Source organism: Pinus tabuliformis, chromosome Q (assembly GCF_031772625.1).
Source record: "Pinus tabuliformis cultivar Carrire ecotype Pingquan chromosome Q, CPIR1, whole genome shotgun sequence".
Lineage (NCBI taxonomy): Eukaryota > Viridiplantae > Streptophyta > Pinopsida > Pinales > Pinaceae > Pinus > Pinus tabuliformis.
Genome location: NC_142296.1, coordinates 1,346,285,983 through 1,346,305,263, shown reverse-complemented (window position 1 = coordinate 1,346,305,263; position 19,281 = coordinate 1,346,285,983). Strand labels below are relative to the sequence as shown.

The window sequence follows — 19,281 nt, the reverse complement described above, 5'->3', positions numbered from 1 at the left end:
CTGATACAATGCTCCAAAGTTTTCAACTGCTACTGGAAGGGAGCTACCACCCCCTTAGCTCTTATACTAGCTAAGATACTAATATGTAGGCGCCGACCTACAATCTTCTCTCCTCCAGGCACCACGTTTCATACATTTTCAGATAGGATACACCTGAAGCACAACACATAATCTGAAAGACTACGTTTCATCCAATTTTCATACTGTACCCATTAATATCATTGAAGTACATAATCAATCAATCTTCTGAATCACCCAATCACCAGATCAATACATATACAAGGATAATATGTGTGTTAGCAACCCGATCTAGTCCATTAGATCATATAAATATGAGTCATTATGATCCTGATCCATTATTAGATCTTATCCATCAACACAATCAATCAAACTGAATATGTAGAATACTGACACCATTAAACAATCATCAGAACACATCAACAACCTGAACCACCTGTAACTTTAAACATCATAGCTCAAATGGTATATGCTACTACAATGAACCAAACCTGCGTACATACGCGCTTTCACCAAAGCCAACCCGCGTACAGATCTATAAATATTCAATCATGACTTGCAGCGATTTCAAACTTAAGTTATACCCAGTTCAGATCATTACAAGCGTTAGTATACAGATCTAGAATAAGCATAATCAACTATATAGAGATAGTTCATTTCAAGCCATTTGATCCCGATCTATCCTTAGATCTTGTTCTCCATCAACCGGTGAGATCCCTCTTTAGCTCAGATCCAGATCTGCACCATAACCCAATCACAGTATTCCAGATCTAGCACTTTATCAGATATTCAATAATTCAGATGATGCTTTGCCGAATGATCTCCTTCCTCTTTTATAGTCTTAGGCCTTTCACAATACCACGGTCCAAAACCATAATAACACAATACCACGGACCCAATACTTGGGATCAACACTTTTGGATGCAATACCATGGACCAAAACCATAGGATCAAAAACTGTCGGACTAATACCATGAACCAATCATGAAAGTGCGTGAACTTTTCTCTTGCATGAAGGGAACTTTTCTCTGCATGAAAGTGCGTGAACTTTTCTCTACATGAAAGAAACTTTTCTCTGCATGAAAGTGCGTGAACTTTTCTCTACATGAAAGAAACTTTTCTCTTCATGAAAGTGCGTGAACTTTGTTGCACTATAATTTATCATCTGAGATGAGTGGGTTGCCATCAAGTACAACATATGTATCATAATTCCAACACACTTACCGCCTTTGTTCCTCCCGAAATCCCGCCTGTTTTGCGATTTCCCTTTTATATTAAAAATATACATTAAACATGAAACCCCACTCATATTGGACTTGAAATAGTATTCAACAACATTAAGAAACTCTTTCGGGTCCGTAATATCGCATCGGGTGCATTTCCTTCGTAATCCATTCATTTGGTGGAAATGCGAAATACAAAGGAAATTGTCACTTTTCGGATTTCAAAATATATATAATATCGTCGATAGCCTTGTCGGGTCTGGCTTATCGCATTGCATATATGTACATGGCCCCGCTCCTTATGCAGCTCCGATGCGACCTTGCGATGCGACTAGTCGCAATCGCATATCGCATGAGCCCCGAGTCGTTGGTAAGCGCTCCCATGTGTTTCTTCGATGCGATATCGCGACTCAACCTGGGCCGTCGACCTGCGCGCTTGATCGACAGTCCCTGTTGACCGTGCTAATCACTGTCACATTGTTTTAAGTGGCAGTCTCCGATAGCCTCTTGATGGCCTTCGCCAATTGCGATTGGTCGAACGGATCTGGGTCGTTGATCGCCCAGATCTGACGACTCTGATGCAACGTTGTTGTAAACCTCTGATAAGCCTGTTTTCACTGTTTTCTCTATGTTTTTGCCTACCAATAGTGTTATCCGATTTTTTGGAAAGTTCTTCTTATGTGATAGTTTCGAGTGTTTGAAGACTTAGAGGGTTTTCTAGGATCCATTTGGATCATATAATAAGCGGAGGGGAGTGACGTGTATGGTGTCGTGAAGTGGGACCACACAACCAAGATCAAGTTTTCCCATGTAGTGCCACCCGTAAAGCTAGTAGCCAATATATGAGGTCCCACGGGACTAAGATACAAGGTTAGCCATCAAATTGGACAAAGGAGACAAGATTAAAAACGAAGCCCATTCTTTCTGTTGAATCCCCCCCACTAGTCGATGCCTAAAAGTGTCAATTTTAAGTAAACAAAAATACCCAACTACACAATGAAAAACCATACCTTTGGGATTGGAATGCCCACCTTCAAACATATGATCATAATAAATGGGCGAGGGAGCATATGGCTAGCTCAAGTGGCGGAGATAGTGGCACATCGATCTATTTGGTGGCTGTAAGGGGCTGTTGGTTGTCGACTGAGGACCATATAGGAGAAAAAAATTCTCCTGTGGATACTACCCATAGGTGGTGGGTAACAGGTAGATCAAAAGGCTCTTGGTTTACCATTGGGGCTGAGGACAGGGCTGTTATTTTCTTTGAGCATTTGGATCCTTTACATGGTTCATATTGGACGAGGTCAAGGAATGTCCCTCTGTCTCCCTCATTTCCACATCTATAGATTGATCTGGGCCAGGGTTTTCAACATTGCTCAATGACACTAGTATATCGAACCAATTCGACAAACCTTCCTTCTTCTCCGTTGTATTTTTGCGCTAGGGTTGTTATTTTTTATTACAGTAGCTTCGATCTACTAGCTTAAACCCATCTTTGGCCTGAGTTGACATCATTTCTAGGGTTTTAGTCTGCTTTGTGAAAATTCCTAGACTCGAAGGAACCCTTGCTGCAGCAAATTTGAATCTACTTCACCTACTTGATTTTTAATATACATTAACCAAGTTATTCTTATGAATATTGAAGCAAATTACTTCTGCAACCTACACTAATTAAATATTTGATCTCATGAAACAAAAAACATAGAAAAGAACAAGATACACATGACACACTTATTTTTGGACACAATAGTCCTCGGAAAAACTCAATGTGGGAAAACCAGTGCAACAGTTCTGAGGGTTTATTCTTATGTAGGAGAAATAGTTGACTACAAATCTAGGATGCTCATCTAACAATCCTTTACAAAGAAAATACTGGCGTAAAATCTAACCCCGACTATTTCTCCGTTGGCTTTACGTCAAGCCTGCGTCACCTTGTCTGCCCTCTGCGTCAGCTCTCTCGGCAGTTCCGACAGTTCCTGACAGTTCCGACAGTTCTTGGCAGTTCCGACAGTCCTTGACAGTTTTGGAAGTTCCTGACAATTCCAACAGTTCTAGATTCTACATGACAGACAGCTTTTCTTCTCTGCGCTTGCCCTTCTAGCTTTGCGTCGAGACTGTGTGGGCCCAGACTAGCCCAACGTCAACTCTCGCGGCTACTGCGTTGCCTCTCTGCAAGCTCTCTCTGCCTCTCTGTTCTGTATTTTCCGGAAAGTCCTTCTCCTAGATTCTCTTTGCCCCTCAGCTGCAAGATCTTGCTAATCGATTTTCCTCCTAAGAAATTCTCACTTTAGAAAATCGATTTCCTCAATCTGTGTGTGTGTTTCCAAATGAACCCCAAGCCTCCATTTTATACTTTTCCTGTTGAGTCTTCAACGACTGAGATTAAGTCTCTAATCAATGGCTAAGATTAAAACATGACTTGATCCGCCTTCTAGATCATTCTCACCCATATTTTGATTAATACCCATTGATATTTTAATTTCCCTAAGTTTAGACTTAGGAACTCCATTAAAAATATTAATTATTTTAATAAAATACAATCTGGGTGGAATTTCACCAAACGGTTTTTGGGTTCTTTAGAACTCATGTGCCTTAGTCTCTCCACCAATTTTCAAGGCTAGAGCACTTCTGATGTTCGCATAAACTAACACTCCCTCTTAGCGAGGAAAGTGCTCTAGCAACAATGTCCACCTACATGTTGCTCTGTTTCTGAAGCACCTCGTTTCTAAATTGTTGCTGCGACCAACACTATGTTGTTGCTGCTACTGTATTGTTGTATATGTACTACAAATCCCTCTCAAATGTTGCATCTGTACTACAACTCCCTCTCAAATGTTGCATCTGCTATGCTACTAGAACTACCACTGCTAACACTGCATCTGTACTGCAACTCAGTTGCTGAGAGAAGCAACTGAAAAACATCCAAAATTAGTTGAACTTAACTATGTTCAACTTAATACAATGAATGTTGGAATTTGACTGCTGTGACCCTCTGAATCCTCTGTGCTGCTGCTGACTCCTGCACTATTCCAACTACGTTGCTGCCAACCTTTCTCTACGTTGATCAGTCTCTGGTCCCCAGCTACTGCATTTGTCCTCCAAACACTCCACTGCATTATCTGACACCAAGTCCATCTCGCTACTACTTAATGTTGGGCTCCCGTAGCAAGGAATTGATCCAAGAGGTGGACTCATCAAGGATCCTGCCCACATGTAGTCCTCCCGACTACAACTCAATATCGCCCCATCTCCCTCCTGAAGATGCGTGGGTACTCATGGCATACTCTTCCGCGTCTATCTTTGTTGTTGCAACCTTTGGATCATGCTTCTCGTCCTTATCCTTTTACTTCAAAGGAAACTGAGATGCAAAGTGACCCATCTCACCACATCTGAAACATTTCACCTTCGAAATGTCCTTCTTCCACTTATGCTTCCGCTATCCCTTTGATGCTAGAGCTGCATTTTCCTCCTCCTCCTTCGTCTTTGTGCCACTCCCACTACTACCATTGAGGTTGACCTTCACTTGGTCCCTCCTTAACTCCTCCTGTTGAAGAGCTACCCACATCTCCTCCCATGAAGATAGTCTTTCCCTACCCAATATGCTTTGGATGAAGACTTGCAATTCATTTGAGACTCCATTCAGGGCTATCCTCACCATTGCGGTTGACTGAGGAGTGGACCCCAATGCAGTAAGATGGTCTCTGGTATCTTGAAGATGTTGAAGATAGAGGTTCATCCCTTCTCCTTTCTGCATCAAAGTCCATTGCAACTTTTGTTCTAGGTGCATCTTTCGTTGTCTGGAAGAGCCTTCATACAGAGAAGACAAGGCTTCCCACAACTCTCAGGTTGTATCCTTGTCCTGCAAGTGTGAGACCACATGATCTCAAACTCCATCGAGAATGAGCCTCTTTGCGTTCCCCTACGCGCCCTTGTACTTCTTCCTTTGATTGTTGTCAGCAGGAACAACCATAGTACTCTTGACGTAGGCCTCAAGATCGTATTCTTCCAGCACAACTAAGATTTTTGTCTTCCATATGACATAGTTGAAAGCACCTTCCAACTTGTCCTGATATTTGAGCCCATGTGATGCCATCACACCCAACTGTCGAATTGAATCCTCTAGTCACTGCTTAACACTGCTCCGCTGCTCAACAAGTGAGAAATTTGAACTTTCTGGTGAAAAGTTCTCTGAGGAGAAAATTCCCCTTCTACGTGTCTTCGTTCTTTTCCAATGGATTTTTGCCCTGGCAGAAATTGCATCCTTCAAGCACTACGTTGGGGCTCTGCGTCATTCCCTCTACCTCTGCAAACTCATGAACTAGAAATCATACCTCTTTGTAGTCTCACTCAGAGAGAGATTTCCTCGGATTTGCTTCCCGGAAAGGACTGCGCAATCCCTTCAAGGGGATTCGAGTTGCTGCCAAGTGCAGCTTTCAGCCTCACTGCTCAGCATTGGATCTACTCTTCCTGTTTCAAAATCAATGCTCTGATACTATGTGAAAATTCCTAGACTCGAAGGAACCCCTACTGCAGCAAATCTGAATCTACTTACCTACTTGATTTTTAATATACATTAACCAAGTTATTCTTCTGAATAATGAATAAAATTACTTCTGCAACATACACTAATTAAATATTTGATCTCATGAAACAAAAAATAGAGCAAAGAACAAGATACATAGGACACACTTATTTTTGGACACAATAGTCCTCGGAAAAACCCAATGCGGGAAAACTAATGCAACAGTTCTGAGGGTTTATTATTACGCAGGAGAAATATTTGACTACAAATATGGGATGCTCATATAGGAATCCTTTACAGAGAAAATACTAACGGAAATCTGAGTGAGTTTTACCTCACTTCACCCTACAGAATTTTGGCTGATCCGGCATAAGACTGGCTAACCTCGACTATTTATGTGCTGGATTTGCGTCAGGCATGCGTCACCTTCTTTGCCCTCTGCATCAGCTCTCCCGGTTTTTCTGATAGTTCTCGGCAGTTCTGGTAGTTCCCGACAGTTCTTGCAGTTCTCGGCAGTTTCGGCAGTTCCCAATAGTTCTGGCAGTTCTCGATAGTTCCAACAGTTCTGGATTATGTGTGGCAGACAACTTTTCTGCTCTGTACTGGCCCTTCTGGCTCTGCGTTAGCCCAGACTAGCCTAACGCCAGCTCTTCCGGCTACTGTGCTACCTCTCTACAAGCTCTCTCCACCTCTCTGTTCTGTATTTTTAGGAAAGTCCTTCTCCCGAATTCTCTCTGCCCCTCATCTGCAAGATCTTTCCAATTGATTTTCCTCCTGAGAACTTCTCACTTCAGAAAATTGATTTCCTCAATCTCTGTGTGTGTATTTCCAAATGAACCCCAAACCTCCATTTTATACTTTTCCTGTTGAGTCTTCAATGATCGAGATTAAGTCTCTAATCAACGGCTAAGATTAAAACATGATTTGATCCGCCTTCGAGATCATTCTCATCCATATTTTGATTAATACCCATTAATATTTTAATTTCCCTAAGTTTAGACTTAGGAACTCCATTAAAAATATTAATTATTTTAATAAAATATAATCCGGGTGGAATTTCACCAAACAGTTTCTACGTTCTTTAGAACTCATGTGCCTTAGCCTCTCCACCAATTTTCAAGGCTAGAGCACTTCCGATGCTACCAAAAACTAACATTCTTAACCTTTGTGCAATTTTAATATAAGTGTCCATACTCATGACCTTCTCCATCTGAGGGGAATTTCTCATAATCAATCGTTTACTTCCACAACTCATCCTTGAAGTATATATCAATAGATTCTGGAAGGGGATTTGATATGTTCATGTACACATAGATGTGAGCATATGGAATATATCAACCTTACTTCATGGCCTTAGATACTTTGACATAATGCCCAAGGCAATTTCCAATTCCTGCTAGTGTCTCCCCCTCCCATAACTCTCTTGGTAATGAATACATCCGGATCCACACCGGAGTTGTCATGAAATATTATTTATCTGGATTAAATAATTCCATCCACCAACAAAGGTACAGTCCAATAAAATTGAAAAAGTATGGTATGTTCTCAAGTACTCTATCTTGATCTTCCAGGTTGGAAATTATGATAGTAAATAAGCCTCTGGCACTGAGCTCCACCTTGATCTGACCATTTGGATTCCATTTGATTAGGATCCATCAGGATAGGGTTTTTTTTGTAGGCTAGATCCCCAATAATTTCCCTATGAGCACATGTTCATGCATGTATTGGATAAAATCCCTAATATGATTAGATTGGACTTCATATTGAGGATCTACAACTACTTTCGGCAAACAACTGCTTGGTCTTCGTCTTTTTTCTTGGCTTGTTTGTTGTTGCAAATTCAACTGGTTAGGAGTTAGAATAACTCCAGAGGGGTTTGCTTTTTAGACCTTTTTCTTGCCAACTACACGACCATCTATGACTATTCGGTTGCATGAAGGATTGTTGCTCCCTCCAGTGGCATTTTCCATATGAAGAGCGGTTAATGGCAAAAATATGCCACTACACTAGGGTTTGAAGAATTTCTCTTCCAGGGTTTTGTAGAGCTCCCTAAACCTCTTTGAGTCAATTATATATCTCAATCAATCTTGTTTTTAATTAAATTGTTTAGTAGAAATTCATACAAAAAATACCTATATAGATATCTACTATTTATCTTATAGGGAATCGCATAAATGTTATTCCTTTGATGATGAAACAAAAAAACAATGAACTTGTGTTTGCAGGAATTCATTCTTAGGGGTTGTTGACTAGGGCATTGGATGTTTGTTCAAGAGTGTTCTCAGAATCTAAACTCCCACTCGTAAGTCTTCTTAGCTAAGGTTGATTCTTGGCATCCACAACTTTCATTTGGAGTTTACTTTCATCAAATTATGTCAATATTTCTTAGTAGGCTTTGTTCCTCTCCATCAACACTTTGCAAACTACAATTTTTATCTACTAGTATAAGTACATTGTCTTAAGGTATTCCAGGTATCCATTTCCTCCTCTAATCATTTATGTTTGTGTCATGGATGAATCTATGTTCTAGTCTTACAACCTCCTCATTTATCTCAATTTCTTCTTGAATATTAGGTGGAGTTTGTTCCCAATATGTCTCTACATACTCTTTTACACCTTGCTGAGTTTTGGAATCCTCACCTACTCCTACGACCTTGCCTTCAACGGGGCATTATGATGTGCTATAAATGGGAACTTGCAAGACAATGAACCTAGAAATGATAACCCTCAAAGCTATGATTTTGGAAATACCCAATGCCACAGGCCAGTCACTCCTCAACTTCCTAACCATTGAATCAAACAAAAGGACATATGAAAGGCAATTACATGTGGTGTAATAAGGCTTTTGAAACAAAGGTTATTTCAACCCTAGCATTAACAAACAACTAATGACAACCAGGTTAGTTAGAAATTAAGAGTGTTTTCACCAACTCTTATTATCTTCCTTGCTTTCACTTGTGCTATCCTCTCGATTGATGGCAAACATAAACAACAAAACCTCCCTAGTCACAACATCATTACTAGACTAATTTTCCTTCCACTCATCAACATAAATGGAAATACCATTTACAATTCACATTCTTTCTCATAATAACTTACATTTGTGAAGGCTACTATAAGTTGATCATTTATCTTTTTGACTTCTAGTTAAATGGTATCATCTATAATGTGGTGGATTGACATTACCCTATCTCTAAATGTACTTACATTTATAACATCCCATCTAAAAAAATTAATATTAATATTTAATTAATTTTACATAAACTATTTTATTTAATACCGTGTAAATACCATTTTACATAAAATTAATAAAATTGATCACTAAATCAGTTTATTAAATACCATGTAAATACCATTTTACATAAAATTGATCACTACCATATAAATACCATTTTACATAAAATTGATTACTAAATCAGTGTATTTAATACCATATAAATACCATTTTACATAAAAATTTATCACTAAATCTATTTAACTCCCCTGGAAAATTCCGTCATCATTATCCATGATGGCAGGCATCAAACAACTCAAAGGATCAAATATATCATTTTAATAAATTCACAAAGTTCATGTAAATTTATCACAATCTATTTTAACTCTTATGTTGTGGAACATGCAATCATCATCCATTATGTCATCATGATGGCAATTCACAAAGTTCATGTAAATTTATCACAATCTATTTTAACTCGTGTTGTGGAACATGCAATCATCATCCATTATGTAAATTTATCACAATCTATTTTAACTCGTGTTGTGGAACATGCAATCATCACCCATTATGTCATCAAACAACTCGAGGATCAAATGTATCATATTCATGTTGGAAGTAAATGCTATGCTTATCTTCTTGACACCCTAGTCCATTAATGTCCATTCTCCTCCTTGCCACCCCCACTAGTGTCCATTTCCATCAACATCGCCTTGCAAAGTCCATTCTTCTTCTCACCATCCGGACTCAGCTCATTGTTTCTCACATACATTCACCATTCAAGCCACTTTTACCGTGTGGTCTCTTTCAAACATGTTGCTATCAATCAAGCTCCCTCGCTGTCTCCCACCGAGAATCCAGTACACTCAAAATGATGTGAAAAACTTCCCTACCATGGCGATGCAGAGCGTTTATCACTCCATTACTATTAAGCAGAGGGAGTTCAAGCTAGTTTTCTGGGAGGTAGATTCATGCTAGAAGTTCACTTGGTACAGGTAATCTCCGTTGAATTCTTGGTCTCAAATTTCCTTAGCTTTCAAGTACTGTAATGCCAATATATATTTAATTCAAACGATATTGAGGTTGATTCTTACAGTTGATTGGCATTAATGGCTCCGACGACACCAAGGCCTGTGATAACTGTGGATGTGTGGAAGAAGCCATGGGAGCAGGAGAAGCCTTTACACAACAGATGGCATCCTGAGATTCCCCACGTTGCACAAGTTGTAGAAGGAGAAGTTTTCAGAGTCGAGACAGTTGATTTTACTGGGGGTGCAATTAAGGACAACAATTCCGCAGAGGATGTCAAGTTCTGTGATCCGCTCATAGTAATTTTCTACATTAAACTCACTTATCTCCATTACTTTTCTTTGTGAATCAGACCTCTACAATTGCTTTTAAATCAGTTTAAATTTCATTTGCATAAGAGAATAAGCATTTTATTGTTCTGGAGCCATGATTTTGGATGCAAAACAAACTGGCAGGCACACTACCTTAGTGGGCCAATCAGAATTATAGACCCATCAGGTGCTCCTGCAAGGCCTGGTGATCTTCTTGCTGTTGAAATCTTGGATTTGGGTCCACTTCCTGGAAATGAATGGGGATTCACTGCATCATTTGATAGAGAGAATGGTGGAAGTTTTCTAACTGACCATTTTCCCTGTGCAACAAAGGCTATCTGGTACTTCGAAGGAATTTTTGCATATTCTCCTCATATTCCAGGTATAAAGACCTTTTTCCTTCTGCATCACTTGACTTACTAAAAATTTATTTCAAGGTTACCACCTAGGAAATAAAGATGAGGACTTTTAAGCTTCTTGGTCAGATTAGATATACCCAACTATAAAACATTCTGGTAAAGACCTTCCTAGTCACGGTGAGAAATCGGTTGCCCAATGAGCATGTAGTTATATTCTGAGCCCCAGAGCTTCGCTAGCTACTTAAGAAAACAGATTATCATCACGTTTCCTCGTTTTTGTTTTGATAGTTAAACCTCCATAATTTTTACTCGAGAGAGTGCAGCACTCCATACAAGATCTGCTTTTCGATCAATCTACCTTAATAAGAGCCACGATATCTACTCAGACAACTTCAGGACTTTCCTAATTAAAGTATGCCTTGTCTATGTAGTGGAGTATCTTTGTGCATCTAAGGAAAGCTATATGGCAATCTCGAACCCCTGTCGCTCTTCTCTAAAGGTGAATGCCATGTAGTTGTCACTACTCCGTGTAACAGGTAAGTGTTTCTTACATGACCTTTGGGTCTTCTCCCTGCATGTAGTCTTTCTTACAAGCAGAAAGACTACAAATTTTAGTATCTCGGAGAATTACCACATAAGTAATAATAACAAATAGCGTCGTTCTCAATAGTACGACTCTTTTCTTGTAACTTGGTTAGAATTTTAATTAGCCTACATGTGGCAGGTTAGAATGCTCAATACGCAGTGTAGCAAAATGATGAGGACTATCCCTAGATTTGTAGGCACTTTGCATGACATTTGTCTTCATCTGAATCCCTTTCTTTCCTATGGAACACTAAATGTAATGTAACGTTTGATAATTTAATGAGTTTTATAGCTAGGACTTTCTTCGGTATTGTAGAAGACTTCAAATTCAAATAGTAAAGTGTCAAGATCCTCTGTAGCCATCCCATGGAAATGAGAAAGGACAACTGGGTTAATGTTCTTCATCCTTACTTTCTCCTCTGTTTTTCTAATGGAAAAAATGGAAAACCAAATGGAAAACCACTAGTTCTTATTCTACTCTTATTTTTGCCATACTGAACGAAGATGAAACCCCCAAGAAGATGACGCAGATTCAGAATCTTCTGATTTTTCTTGTGTTCAGGGTTTCTAAAGATGAGCAGTAATCTTGGAAGTAAAGAACTTCTTTAGCAACCCTTTCAACAACCAACCTTTATTGCTTTGTCTTATGGTTCCTAATTGCTATCTCCTATTTCATTATATGCCTCACTTGGACTTCCTATAATAGCTTCTCTAAAGAAATCTTCAAGAAATCCTTTGTTCTTTACCTCCCAATTTTCACTAGATAGCTTAGGAGTTCCATCTTGTTATTGTCTACTAGTCTCTGCTCATTTTGTGCTGGGATTATTAGATTTTAGTAGAAATGACCTGTTCTCGCAAAATCTAGCAGGACTTGTGCAAAGCCTCACCGGGCGGGGCCAGACCTAATGGCAGCAAGATATAGGATTGCCACTGTCGCCTTAGCAACCTTTCTCCTGCTCTTTAGTGGATTTAAACCACAAGGGAGGCTTCCCTAAATCACCTAGAAAGATCCTCTAATGTTAGGGCTCGAGGTGAAGAGTTAAAGGTATATTATTGGATAGAGTATCAACAAGGCCTAAGATGGCCTAGGTTGTTGAATTTCCTTGAAATTCTGCAACTGCTATGATGAACAATCTGAAACTAATTCCTTTTTTACCAAGACACAAAATTTCTCAACACTAAAAGCAGCAGAATTAAACACAGAGATAAAGAACACAATCACACAAGAGACACAATAATTTTCTTGGGAAAACCAATTGGGAAAACCCTCTTCTCGTTGTAGAATTTTATTGAAAGAGTTTGAGCATATGAATCTCTTACAAGGAAATATTGTTTCACTCGAGAACACACTTGTTCTCACTGCTTGGACTAAGCTTGAAAACCCCTGCAATCCTCTCAACCTAGCTCCTACTTCCTTGCGCAATCCAACCCCTATTTCCTAGCACTAGAAATCTCCTATTTCCTAGCACAATAGTGGCTCCTATTATTTAGGAATTCCTCCTAAATCCTAGTGCTGGTCTGCAAGGAAGTCTCCCTCTCGATTCTGCGTATAGGCTCCTCCTTGATACACTCTCTCAACAAGATGCTCTCACACACACAAACCTGTGCATACAAGAATGATACAAACTGTGCCTTCATCCTCCTTTTAAGCAATTCGATCATGCCAATTCTAGAAAGTAAGAATTTAGAACACAAGTCAAGTTCGACTTGTTAATTGAGTTAACTACTCGTGTAACAGGTCCTTGCTTCAATCGAAACTAAAGCTCTCCAACTTGTCCTGTTCTAAATTAGAAGTCGCGCTTGGAGAACCACATAACTGAGCCTCGAATAGCTGCGCATGAGTTAACTACTCCATGAACTTGTCCTAACACCAAGAACTCGTGTATGCTACATGAATAACTGATTGTGGTCTTTCTTGACTAAGGCACGAGTCAAGAAGACCTTCCCTCGCTATACTTTTCAACACTCCCTCTTAGTGAGGAAGGTGCTTCTGGAAGAACCTCTTCAACCTGGATCTTCCTCCAACACTGTAATGTTCTCCGCTGCTGTAGTTGTTCCCTTTGAACTAGAAGACTTCCCTGCTTTCTTTTGTGGAATCTAATCTGAAGACCTATTCTTACCAACCATGCTCTACGAGTCTATCACTTCATTCACAAGTGCCATGTACCCTGTGTACCTCTGTGGCTGCTTCCTCTGGCTGAAGGTCATACTGGAAGATTCAACTCTCTCCTGATCTCCCTTAAACAAATCCTCTGCCCACTTGGCTCAGACTCTCCCTATACTGGGAGTTACTGACTGAGTGGCTGCGTTCACTCTCCCTGAGCTATGGTCCCCATCATCCTGCTGGTCAGCCCAATTGCCAACTAGTTGAAACTCAAACTAAGATATTGGCTGAGGCTCCATCTTGAGAGCTCTATCTTGCTCTCGCTCAACCATCACTTCTTTATTCTGCACACTTCTTGCCTTGCTGCTCAAGACTGTGCTTGTCTCTACCTGAAACTTGTAGAGATTCTTCACCCTGACACCTATCTACTTCTTACATTTAGAAGCTAAGTGTTGGAGGTCAGCGTTACCTTTGCTAAAGATGACATTATAACCCTTGTCCTCAAAGGTAGCTACCGAAACAAGATTATGCTTTAATCCTAGAACATAGAGGACATCTATGAGATGAAGAGGATTACCTGAATCCCTTTGAAAGTTGACAGTACCAACTCCTCTAGCTGCATACATGCCATCATCTCCTGGCTCAATCTAGAACTACATGTCCTTCTCCTTCAGGTGGCTGAAATTCTTCTTGTTCCCAGTCATGTGGAAGGATGCTCTTGAATCAATATACCATATGTTGTTGTCTACTAAGCTTGCCATGCACGCTGTCAATGATTGAGTTACGGATTGCAAATTAGTTTAGGTTTTGATATTTGTTATGTATTTTAGTTTTATTTATTTTTTTAAATTTTTGTTTTTGTTTTTGTTTGTTTGTTTGTTTGTTTTTTTTTTCTAAATTTCAAGGTTATATTACACAAAATCGATGGGGACGCATTCCCATTCAAAAGGGGTGCTTCTAGGCTTGTAGCTCTTGATTAAATGCTAGTTCCAGACCTTGATACTTGATAGAATCCAATGGAAATATTGCAATCCCCCCAATCTTGAAATCCTGAAAACTGTGAAGGTTGATGGATTTTGAGTGGGATCTAAAATTCTACTTTCTCCATATGAAATCTAATGAGGTTAGAACCACTCTCAAACATCCTGAGTCAACTAATGATAATGTTAAAAATTTAAGTAAAATGATGAAAATGAAAGATAGAGGAGAATGTCACTTTTACTATAAGACCTTAACATTACCATTAATTACATAGCATTAGTAGGGCCCTATGGTTGAATATTAAGCTTCCCCACTCATAAATTATTGTTTTCAAGCAAAATTAGGAGGGATTCCTAGCCCTTTCTGAGGGGGGATGACCACAAGCACCCCTTTTGGGGAAATGTGCCCTCCACACTAGGGAAACATTTCCCCTTGACGTTTCCCCAAATGTCCCCTCGTCCCAGGTGCATGGGAAGCATGAGGTGCATGCACCCCACCCTAGGGGACACATCCCCATGGAAGAATGGTCTATACATCCAAAATTAGCTCTTATATGTGAGGCTTTATGTACTAACAATGAGGTGGTGTTTTTGCAATGTTTATGTGTTTTGGGTATTTCCTGTATGGGTATGTTGGGTTGGGGGCCATTTCCTACAATATGAGTTGAATAGGGATGAAATTGTCAAAGAGCAAACCATATGCTCATATGTGCAAGTTGAGGGGTCAATTAGTGTCTTCCTCACTTCATGTGCTAGTCCCTCGATCATACAACCTTGTTAATATGCTCACATCGAGTCCATTTCTCACATGTTCTAGATTCCAACACCTTTGTTATGATACCATGTTGTAAATGCATATAAAAATTGTAGAAATCTAAGTATATAAGCAATGAAAAAGAGAAAGCATATGACTGAGATACATTACTATTTGGAAAAGTGCATTATATGAGAGTAAAACTAGAAGTGACTCTTCATATTCCACTTGTTACACCTCATATTGTATGAGGTTCCACTTCGTGATCTTCATCATATTGATGGAGATTTGTTGTTGGTTTTGTTACCACACAATCTAGCAGGGCCTTAAGGAAGGGAAAACCCAAGGGACAACTACTAGACTAAGTGACAACAATGGGACAATGACCCACTGTCACCTCAGTCAAAGTCCCCTGCTCTTTACGGACTTTCACCGATGGGAGGAGTCCCGGTAAGGAAGGGAGTCCCTTAGAATGAATAAATCAATGATTTAGGTATGACGTGATTCCACAGAGCCAATTCAAGGAGAGATACAACAATGGCTCAATGCTTCAAGGAAGCTAAATGCTCTCCAAGAAAGGCCTAGGAGGAGATCAAGATTTAGGGTTTGAGATTTATGATTATAATAGGTATTCCTAAGATCAAGACTCCAAGTAATGGGATAAGATCTCTCAAAGAAGATCAATGTGATGTTTTAACACTTCCAAAAGGATCTTTGCTTCCTCTGAAAGACCTAAGAAAGACTTGCGCTAGACCTAGGGTTTTATGAATAATCGTGGGAATAAATACTTCCAAGGTACTCACTAGGTCAAGGAAAGGGAGGAGAAAGGGTTTCTTATGATTTATTCCAATGAATACTATGCTCATACAACCCTCAAAGAAGGTCTCAAGGTGAGAGAGAAAGACCCAAGTTTTCCTTCTTGGGGCAACACCTAAGGAAATATATTTTATGGATGAAACTTAAGTGGATGCCCACCAAACTTGGAGCATAGGTAGCTTAGACCCTAAGCTTGATGTTTGAACCCTCAGATTCCCAAAAAATAAACTCCCTAAAATTTCGTTGCAAGCCCTGGATTTCCGCCTTGCCTTTAGGGGACCGAAATTCAAGAGGAGAATATATGGAAAATAGGAGTTTGATCACCAAAATCCTTGGACTAGTGCCTAGTCCTTTGGGCTATGGAGTCCTAGATGATTTTAAATTGGCCAAAATTATCCTTAAGGAGGTTAAAGGATGATGCCCTAGCAATCAACATTCAACATTTTCCCACTCAAGATTTATGGAGTTTTATGGAAGAAAGACAAAATTCCATCCACTAGGAACATTCATCATTTGCCATACTATGAGTAACATATGCAATTGCCAACCAAATAACTTTCCAAAAATGATTTCCAATAATTAGGGCACAATAGCATTAACCTAGTTGCAAAAAATCCATACATTAGACATTATTTCAAGAAAAGATTCAACAACACTTACAAGATGACAACATGATATATCCATCCACAAATCATGAGATACCTCCAAAGAAGATTGAAAATTTCAGCTCCAAATTTCAAAATGCATCAAAGAATCTCCAATAGCTTTTAAAGAAAAAAGTGTGAGTTCTTTTTACAAGAGAAGAATCCAAGTGATGATGATGATTTCTCACAAATGAGAGTGAGTTCTATTTATATGATCCTCACTAAGTCGAATTAGACTAATTAGCCCCAAAAACATTAAAATAATGGGCAAGAAACAATCCTTGGTCACAAGCCGACCAAGTAGATTTCACAAATTATAAATTAGCCATCCAAATGCTAACCAAAATTGATGACATCATGCTGATGTAGGGTTGTTGGAGGGCCACGTGAAGTCCTCTTTGTGCCAAAATGTGAGAGAGGGCTCTATAAATATCGAACAAGGGGATGGCCATTGTATTTCCACGACCTTGGGTCTAGGATAGAGTCTTAAAATCTTTGACGCTACCAAACCAAGAATCCAAACGATACTACTTTGCACAACGGAATATAAACAACCGTAAATCACATATGCACAGAATATTGACAACTTTTTACAATTTTCAAACCAACTTCGTTATATTAAACAACATATAATACAACAGTCTAGGGCTCCCGTACCAAGAATAATGGTCCGCATACATCCACTAGTGCAAGAAACAAAACTGGGGCTTGGTGTAAGTCCATCGACAACCAATCTGCCCTCAACAAGATACTCTGACCATCTGGCTGTCGCATGCTCTCTTAGCTCCTCTTGGTTGTACCCTATACCTGCCTGGTCCTTCGGCTCCCGATCTATAGCGCCTGCCTCTATCAATGCTCCAAGTCCATCTGGCCACTGAATCTTGGCTATCCAATCTGCTCCCTAGTCGTGCCTTTGTTCATCAAGGCCACAACACGTCGAGACTCCTGTCGAGTTGTTCACAGCTCCACTTGTGAACAACTCTCAACTGCCCACTGCTGCTCCTCAGCTACTTAGAGACTTCAGCCCATTATGGTCTTCCTGTGCTGCTCCGATGAAAACCAACATAGGGCACGAAGGGCTGCCACCTATCACTGCAAGATGTCCATCTCCTACAATGAACACGAGCTAGGAGGATTGCCCATCTTCTACTATAGAAGTCCTTTCTCCACACACAAGTCTTAGGCTCCACAATTGCTCCTTTGGTTCGTCAACCCTTGATCTTGACAATTGCCACTCTAGCAACTACCTTTGTCCATCAAGGTGTTGCACACTGGGCTCCAACTTGGACACTATCACGTTGTCCTCCAGCAGACCATAAGTGCCCAATCACATCCACACTTGGTCTTCTCTCACGCTACCCTCCAACAGTCCACGAGAGACCAAGTCCACATTGTAGCATCTGCACCTAGTTAGGGCATCCCCACACTTAGGAGACCCTTACACATGGTTTCCCACAGACTCCACCAATCTGCCCTTTGCTCTGCAATAGAGGAGCTATTGCACAAATCTGGGCACCAACAACTTGTCCTCTCCTAGGACACCATCAACTCATCAACCAAGGGAACATCTGCAACACTCCTTGTTGTTGTCCTCTTGCCTTCCAATCTGATGTGCCTGCTGTCACCTTGGCTGCTTGGTAGGCTTCCCAACAGTCCATGTGGGCTCCTCCAAACAACTCCTAAGGCCTCCTCAAGCTGCCCATCAACTGATCCACACTCTAGTCAAACTCTTTGACCCAACACACATCAAGCTATCGCTCCAAATCTCCTGCCCAATCACTGTGGAAACTATCATTGGTTTAGGTCATCTAACCATGAGGTCTGCCCCTCCTCTTTGACTTCCACAAGCTGCCCTATAAATGATCCAAGACTGGTCTCAAAATAGATCCAACAAAACATCAAACATTGCTCCAAATCACTGTTTAAGGGTCTCCTTGACTGCTGCAACTCTAGGTCTGGTTAGGGCACAAAACACAGTCCTAACAACCCTCATAAAATTGCTGCAATAGTCCTCCTTTGGTGCTCCAACAAGCCCTTAGCTCCACGTTGCCTGATCTTTGCGATAACACCCTTGAATAGGCCTTACGACCCTTCTGTGTTGCCCTGAACAGGCCTGCGGTGGCTTTAGGGCCTGCGGCCTCCCTAAACAGGGATCTCCACCCTCAAAACATCCCTTAAAATAGTCCTTTAGGTTGCGACTTCTCTAGCAAGGGTACTTAGCCCTTCTCCAGCTCTCGGTCACCCTAAAACAGGCTTCAAACAACCTCCTTTTCCCATGCTGGTTTTGCCTCTCCCTTGCTGCAGCTAACCTAGAAAATGCCTTGCCTCCACCGAGTTCTTTACTTGTGTTTTGTTGCACAAAGGATGGCCTAATGCTCTCTGTTGACCACTACCGGTCAACTCTCCATGCAGTACACCCCCTCTTTTCTTGGCAGAAAGGGGTTGCACCTGATCGACATGTCCGTGCCATCCTGCAGTCATCAACAGCTTGATCATTTTGATTGTAAACCCAGTCTGCATGTATGAATTGTAAATAATCTTAGCAGATATGAGTCGTGTATGTAAATTGCCTAGGTGGACCTAACTTTCTAGTGGTAATCTACATCCCGGAAGGTTTTTCGTCTCACCGATCCATGATCGGCAGAGTTTTCCTTCAGCCTGACCCCAAAGCCGGGATGGATTTTGTCATTAGAACTTTAGGAGAATCCTAGTGTGTTAATCT

General features: G+C 40.4%; 1 protein-coding gene across 1 annotated transcript in view; it reads left to right on the top strand.

The window, feature by feature from the left end:
• Positions 1 to 9,805: 9,805 nt before the first annotated feature.
• LOC149224873 (uncharacterized) overlaps positions 9,806 to 19,281 on the top strand; it is a 203,206-nt gene continuing 193,730 nt past the window's right edge. Inside the window, exons 1-3 of the mRNA XM_089386309.1 lie at positions 9,806 to 9,972; positions 10,074 to 10,305; positions 10,462 to 10,699. Of these exons, the coding sequence (XP_089242435.1) occupies positions 10,087 to 10,305; positions 10,462 to 10,699 (457 nt within the window). The 5' untranslated portion in view covers positions 9,806 to 9,972; positions 10,074 to 10,086. The remainder of the gene's footprint in view (positions 9,973 to 10,073; positions 10,306 to 10,461; positions 10,700 to 19,281) is intronic.